The sequence below is a fragment of the Dendroctonus ponderosae genome, unplaced genomic scaffold (assembly GCF_020466585.1).
Source record: "Dendroctonus ponderosae isolate FM_Combo_2020 unplaced genomic scaffold, Dpon_F_20191213v2 Dpon_F_20191213_5, whole genome shotgun sequence".
NCBI classification, from domain to species: Eukaryota; Metazoa; Arthropoda; class Insecta; order Coleoptera; family Curculionidae; genus Dendroctonus; species Dendroctonus ponderosae.
In genome coordinates, this window is record NW_026018715.1 from 14,884,583 (window position 1) to 14,891,364 (window position 6,782).

General features: G+C 39.7%; 1 protein-coding gene and 1 long non-coding RNA gene across 2 annotated transcripts in view; one reads left to right on the top strand and one right to left on the bottom strand.

Annotated features, from left to right (window-relative positions):
* Positions 1–266: 266 nt before the first annotated feature.
* Positions 267–6,782, top strand: part of LOC109542034 (muscle-specific protein 300 kDa) — a gene marked incomplete in the record, with an annotated part of 344,492 nt that continues 337,976 nt past the window's right edge. The window contains 1 exon segment of the mRNA XM_048666353.1: positions 267–678. Coding sequence (XP_048522310.1) covers positions 370–678 — 309 coding nt within the window.
* Positions 2,070–6,782, bottom strand: part of LOC125504442 — an 18,977-nt gene continuing 14,264 nt past the window's right edge. The window contains exon 2 of the long non-coding RNA XR_007281492.1: positions 2,070–2,102. This is a non-coding gene — a long non-coding RNA (uncharacterized LOC125504442). The remainder of the gene's footprint in view (positions 2,103–6,782) is intronic.

The following is a 6,782-nucleotide window of genomic DNA, read 5'->3' on the forward strand; positions in this document are numbered from 1 at the left end:
TGTCCCCGTTTGAACGTTTTTTTGCTTCCACACTTTTGCTGTAAAGAGAATTTCCCGAAAAACTCTGGCGGGTCTTTTAAAGTGGGCCTCTTGAGTGAGTTTCTCCCCCACATTTCGAACTGGACAAAATTCGCATTAAGAGGAGGACAAACGTATGGGAAACGTGGACGAAAAAGTCCTGCGTCGATCCGATCCCTCCATGGCTTTCCATCGACTTCTCCTTTCCACCACGTTCGCGTCGCTCTCCATTCCAGTATCGAACGGTACGCGAACGCGCTTGGAGAAACCCCGACACGCATTTCAATCGGCATCGTGGACAGATGCGACGTCGCCGACGATCTTCTCCCGTGACGATTCGATCGTGACAAGATGAGCGGGCCCCAAAAAAACGTGGGCGAGGGCCCCAAACGGCCCCCCGAATCGCCGCAAAGTCCAAAAACGCTCCGCGAAACTGTGAGTTTCTACGAAAAGGTGTGGACGGGCTCTGGATCGGCCGGCGTCCGAGCCGAGGGTGTCCAGGTGGACGTTGATCAACTGGAAAGTCGACTGGCCGAGGAAAAGGCCCGACATCAAGAGGCGGTTGCTTTGGAGGCGGTTTCTCTGCGACGAGCACCGACTTTGTCGCCCAGACATGATGTGCGACACACCAGCGGTTTTGGTCCAGACGGCAGTTTCCAGGCAGGAATTTCACCCAATTTTCTTCCCAAATGTTTTGCAATGAGATTGGCGCAGCCAAGCCATTAACTAAAGGAGTTTACTAGAAAATCGCTTATATAACAGCCAATGGTGAGGCTCGCAAGACAAAGCGTAGGCGCCCAAGCTCGGAAAGCCGGTTTGTCTTGGAGCTGGCAGGTCAGGGCAGGAACGACCGAAAGCTCAAACCAGATTCCCCATGTGCAATTAAACCAATTGGCCAATTTGCTGAGTTCTTCTAATAGCGGTGACATCAGCTGATGATCAATTCTAATTTATGCCGCAATTAAAATGGGGCGTCCAGTCCATAAATTAGTCCACCCCGAATATTGTTCACGTCTCTAACCGGCTTCCCTCAATACAAACTTTGACATTGTCCAGTTTACTGGCCTTATATTGATCTCCTTGGACCTTCAGTCACTGAGCAATGTGGGCTTTTATTAGGAAAATCTCCAGCCAACCTGGCAGTTTTATGCTAGCAGGGGAAGCTGAAACTCGGTTGAAACTGGGGAGTTTTTTGCGGCCGAAATTGTTTGTGACATTCGCAGTTGTGCAATTTTTTTTGCCTTTTACAAAACTTTTCATTCATCTTTATGCGACTAACCACTGAACAATTTAGGATTTTCACCACGATCAGATTACACTTTAATTACAGATTTATTAGCGTATAACCGACGATTTGCGGCATCGTAGGCCCTAATCTCCACGCGTCGGCATAGACGAGTTTTCGTAGCGGGCCTATAAGCCAATGCGGCCGTATTCGATCCCAAACTATCCTCTTCAGGGATTCTTTCTTCTTCCTTATTCTGCAATTTTTCACAAAAAGCTGACGAAAGTTTCAAATATTTCGATGAAACCAGAGTAAACGCGACTGAAAAGTGGAAAATACTGAACTAGACCGAATTTTTTCGGTTTTTCCGCTCTCCACTTTGTGTAAATTTACCTTAAATATTAAAATTAGCCTAATTGGCCACTTGGCCACTAATCGACCCACATTATTTTGAATGCATTTACACCAACAGCTGGGAAGTTGCAAGCGTTTATTTTGGACACTTGAATGGATAGCGTTTGAAGCCTAACGTGTCAATTATTCCTACTAAATCCACAGTTTCATCGCTATTGGCAACTGCGCTTGAAACTTTATCAACAAAACCCATTCAAATTTCATTCAGGGGCTCAAACGTACCCTTTTTTTAGCATTAAACGAGCGGAAGGAGCTACTAAAGTTTGACTCGAAAATTATTCCTAGCAACTGCGATTTAAAATTACTTTTGGCAACACAGCTTCAACCAAACAATTCACAAACTCCATTCATATTTTATTTAACAGCTCAAAATTTGCCATTTTTTGAGCATTAAATCAGTAAAACACGTAACTGCTGCCACTAAACTTCGATTCAAAAATTGTTCCTAACAATTGAGTTTTTTAATCGCATTTGGCAACACAGCTTGACGTTTAATCAAAAAATTTCATTCAACTGCGCAAACACTAAAATTTTTTAGTATCAAATGAGCGGAAGAAGCAATTATTGCCAGTAAAGTTTGACTCGAAAATTATTCCTAGCAAGTGCGATTTTTAATCACTTTTGACAACACCGCTTCAAACAAACAATCAACAAACTCCATTCATATTTTATTTAGCAGCTCAAAATTTGCCATTTTTTGAGCATTAAATCAGTAAAACACGTAACTGCTGCCACTAAAGTTCGATTCAAAAATTATTCCTACTAATTGAGTTTTTTCGTCACATTTGGCAACACAGCTTGACATTTAATCAACAAATCCCATTCAAGTTTCATTCAGGGTCGCAAACACTAACATTTTTTAGCATCAAATGAGCGGAAGATGCAATTATTGCCACTAAAGTTTGACTCGAAAATTATTCCTTGCAGGTGCGTTTTTTAATTACTTTTGGCAACACAGCTAGAAATGTAATCAACAAATTTCATTCATATTTTATTTAGAGGCGGAAATGTTACCGTTTTTTAGCATTAAACGCGCGGAAGGAGCCACTAACTAAAGTTTGACAGTAAAATTATCTTTAGCAAATGCGATTTTTATTCACTTTTGGCAACCTAGCTGCAACCAAACAATCCACAAACTCCATTCATATTTTATTTAGCAGCTCAAAATTTGTCATTTTTTGAGCATTAAATCAGGAAAACACGTAACTGCTGCCACTAAAATTCGAATCAAAAATTATTCCTACTAATTGAGTTTTTTCATCGCATTTGGCAACACAGCTTGACATTTAATCAACAAATCCCATTCAAGTTTCATTCAGAGGCGCAAACACTAACATGTTTTAGCATCAAATGAGCGGAAGAAGCAATTATTGCCACTAAAGTTTGACTCGAAAATGATTCCTAGCAAGTGCTTTTTTAAATCACTTTTGGCAACACAGCTAGAAATGTAATCAACAAATTTCATTCATATTTTATTTAGAGGCGCAAAAGTTGCCATTTTTTGAGCATTAAATGAGTGAGACGCGCAATTATTGCCACTAAAGTTGCGTACAAAAATTATTCCTTACAATTGGGTTTTTTCACCACTTTTGGCAACAAGGCTTGAAAATTAATCCGCAATTTATTAAGCAAAATCGCATTTTTTTGCAGAAGAACTCATCTGTTTGGGGTTTTAAACGAACAAAATATGCAATAACTACCACTCAGTATTAACTCGAGAAATATTCCTACCAATTCCGAAGTTTCATCATTATTGGCAACAGAGCTTCCAATTTAATAAACAATTTTAGTTGCAGTTTTCCCAGAAAATTCAAAAACTGCATTTTTCAGCTAATATACTCATCTGCTAGGGATTTAAACGAACATAACTGCCACTTATGTTTTGCCTGGCAGTTGCGGTTTTCCATAACATTTGGCAACAAAGCTTCGAAAAAATTCAGATTACATAGAAATGCGAAACCGGTTTGCATAAAACTCATTTGCCAAGGGTTGAAACGAACAAAAGCTTAATGGCAATTTTGCTACAAATTTAATATTTCATTACCCAACAGGTTTCGAGCGTAAAAACTATTTATCATCAGGCTTGGCGCCTTTCAATTCAAATTGTCATCTAGATGAGTTTTCCGCAAAAAATTGTTAAACGAAAAGCTGAATTTTTCATTAGTTTCAAGCTCTGTTGCCAGCAATGCCTGAACTTCGCATTTGCTGGGAATATTTGTTGCTTTCGGGTGGCAAATGCCAATTCATTGGACCGCAGTAGAAAATATTTGATTTAATAATTCGCACTGTTTCGGCTAAGTAAATTAGTGAAAACCAGGCGGTTTTGGCATAAAACAGTAGAGTCGAGCGCAATTTTTTCCTCTTGGACTATCGCTCGTTTATTTCCAATGATGCCAAATGAACTGTGGAGGAAATCGAGTTTTTCCTAAGAACTAACTGATCCTTTAGTGATCCTAGTGATCTTAGCATTCAAGAAAAAGCTGTTTCTATAGGAAAAATCTCTTTTTTAGCCTTCCCATCACACTTTCACCGTTTGATTAATCAATCTTTAGTGCGTCCAAAAAAAAGGACACGCATTTATACATTTCCGCTGCGAACTTAAGCCGACGAATTTTGAAAAATAGCATTCAACAGGTAGCTCAGACATGTTAAAATTAGTTGTTAACAATTGCATACACGTTCCACTATTTGCCAAAGTGGTTTGAATAGATGATAGGCGTTTGCTGCTAAATACAGGACAATGTGGCGTCTATATGTGACCGGCGTGTCACGGTTAAAATTAACTCCAATCAACCTTGAAATGCCGACTATTTGATCAGGTGAAAATTTAATGCAGGTTTTTACCATCAGTGAAAAATTAAGTGCAATTTTCCGACCCAAGTGCGATTCAGTCTGGTTGGCTGAGCATTTCTTTTGAGCCAATTAAGTCTTAAGCCTGTGTGTACGATGAAAGTGTTTCTATTGGTTGGAGATCTGTCAATTCGTACGACGGACGAATTGACAGATGATACGAAGGTACGAAAGTGTTTCTATTGGTTGGCGATCTGTCAATTCGCCCGCTGGCGGACGATCATCATCGTACCATCGTATGAACGAATGCATGAAACACGGGCTTTAAGCGCGCAAATTGTTCTAATTTCGTTGCATTTATCTAGAGTGTTTTTGATTTTTTAATTGCATTGTGTTTGAGTCTATCGACCACAGTTGACAAAAACGCTAAAAGCTTTCCTTTGAAGCGCCAGCAAAACCCCGAAAACTCAGGGCCTGACGGCCTTTCAAGCAACGATTCTGCGAATTGTAAAAAAAAGACTGTTTTTTTCTCCGTGTAGTCTGGCGCCCCGTTTTGAACTTTCGCTTTTCGACATTCATTCACGAATTAATTCAACATGTTTGTGACCTTCCAAATGGCCTGCAGCCCATTCTGTACACTGAAGTGTCTGAGTTGGGTAATTCCATTATGGGTTTCTAGGTTACAACAAATTAACCGGACGACTTTTGTTTATGTTGTCATTTGTTGCCCAATCCTAGATTCTCAGCCAGTGTTACGTAGATGTTTGCATTCGTTTCAATTCGTTCTAATCGGCAATTAGTTGTTTTTACGACCCTTATCGCCGCTTCCAATTAAACGCTCGTACAAGCCATTGGCATTGGGAAAAAGCTGCGAAAAACAATTCGCAAATCTTCTCAACTTATTAACGTCTGTGTTTCCAAACGCAAAAATCACTAAACCAACTGTAAATATAGCCCGCAAGTTATGCTTGATAACCTTTCAACAATGCGATAAGTGATAGCATGTAGGTACGTTCATACAGAACATGTTAAATTATCCAGGCTTTTGAAAATTCGTTTTTATTCCAACACTTCTTCGGTTAATGCAAGCGTCATGGAAGTCTTGCGCGTGCAGGAATTAATCTCAGGCACCACCAGGACCGGTTTCCAGCCCATAGGAGTCCAAAGATGCCGAAAGAGGCATATAAATCGCTCAAAGATTATGGATGTTTTTATTTAAATCCGTCCGCTCTTTAAAAATTCGCCTCTTCTAAACGAAAGCAAGTAGGAAAATGATCTTTGCACCCTCTATAGAAGATACTTGAATCTGAAGGTGACAAAAGCTTTATTCAAATTGAGCCTAATCCGGAATTTTTCCAACGTCGTCAACGTGGGACGCTAAATGGGTATTTTTACCCAAATGCTCCCGATTGTTTAAAAACCCGTACCTTCCAAACTGAAGCAACTAGGAATGCGAAATTGGGACGATCTATCGAAGATACTTGAATCTGAAGATTCCGAAAGTTTCATTAAAATCGAACATTATTCTGATTTTTACCGACGTCGTACATTTGGGCCTCAAATTGGATGTTTCTACTCAAATGCGCCATCTCGTTTAAAAATTTGGATTGTCCAAACGGAAGCAACTGGGAAGATGAAATTTTCGCCACCTATAGAAGATACTTGGATCCGAAGATGACAAAATATTTACTCAAATTGAGCTTAATCCGGATTTTTTCGAGCGTCGTAAACTTGGGTCGGAAAATTGGCATTTTTACCCCAATGCGCCCCATTTTTCAAAAATTCGTACCTTCCAAACTGAAGCAACTAGGAACGCGAAATTGGCACGATCTATCGAAGATACTTGAATCTGAAGATTCCGAAAGTTTTAATAAAATCGAAAATAATTCTGATTTTTACCGACGTCGTATAGATGGGTCTCAAATTGGATGTTTCTACTCAAATGCGCCATCTCGTTTAAAAATTTGGGTTTTTCAAACGGAAGCAACTGGGAAGATGAAATTTTCGCCACTTATAGAAGATACTTGGATCCGATGATGACAAAAGCTTTATTCAAATTGAGCTTAATCCGGAATTTTTCCAGCGTCGTCAACGTGGGACGCAAAATGGGCATTTTTACCCCAATGCGCCCCATTTTTTAAAAATTCGTACCTTCCAAACTGAAGCAAATAGGAATGCGAAATTCGCACGATCTATCGAAGATACTTATATCTGAAGATTCTGAAAGTTTCAATAAAATCGAAAATTATTCTGATTTTTACCGACGTCGTACATGTGGGTCTCAAATTGGATGTTTCCACTCAAATGCGCCATCTCGTTTAAAAATTTGGGTTTT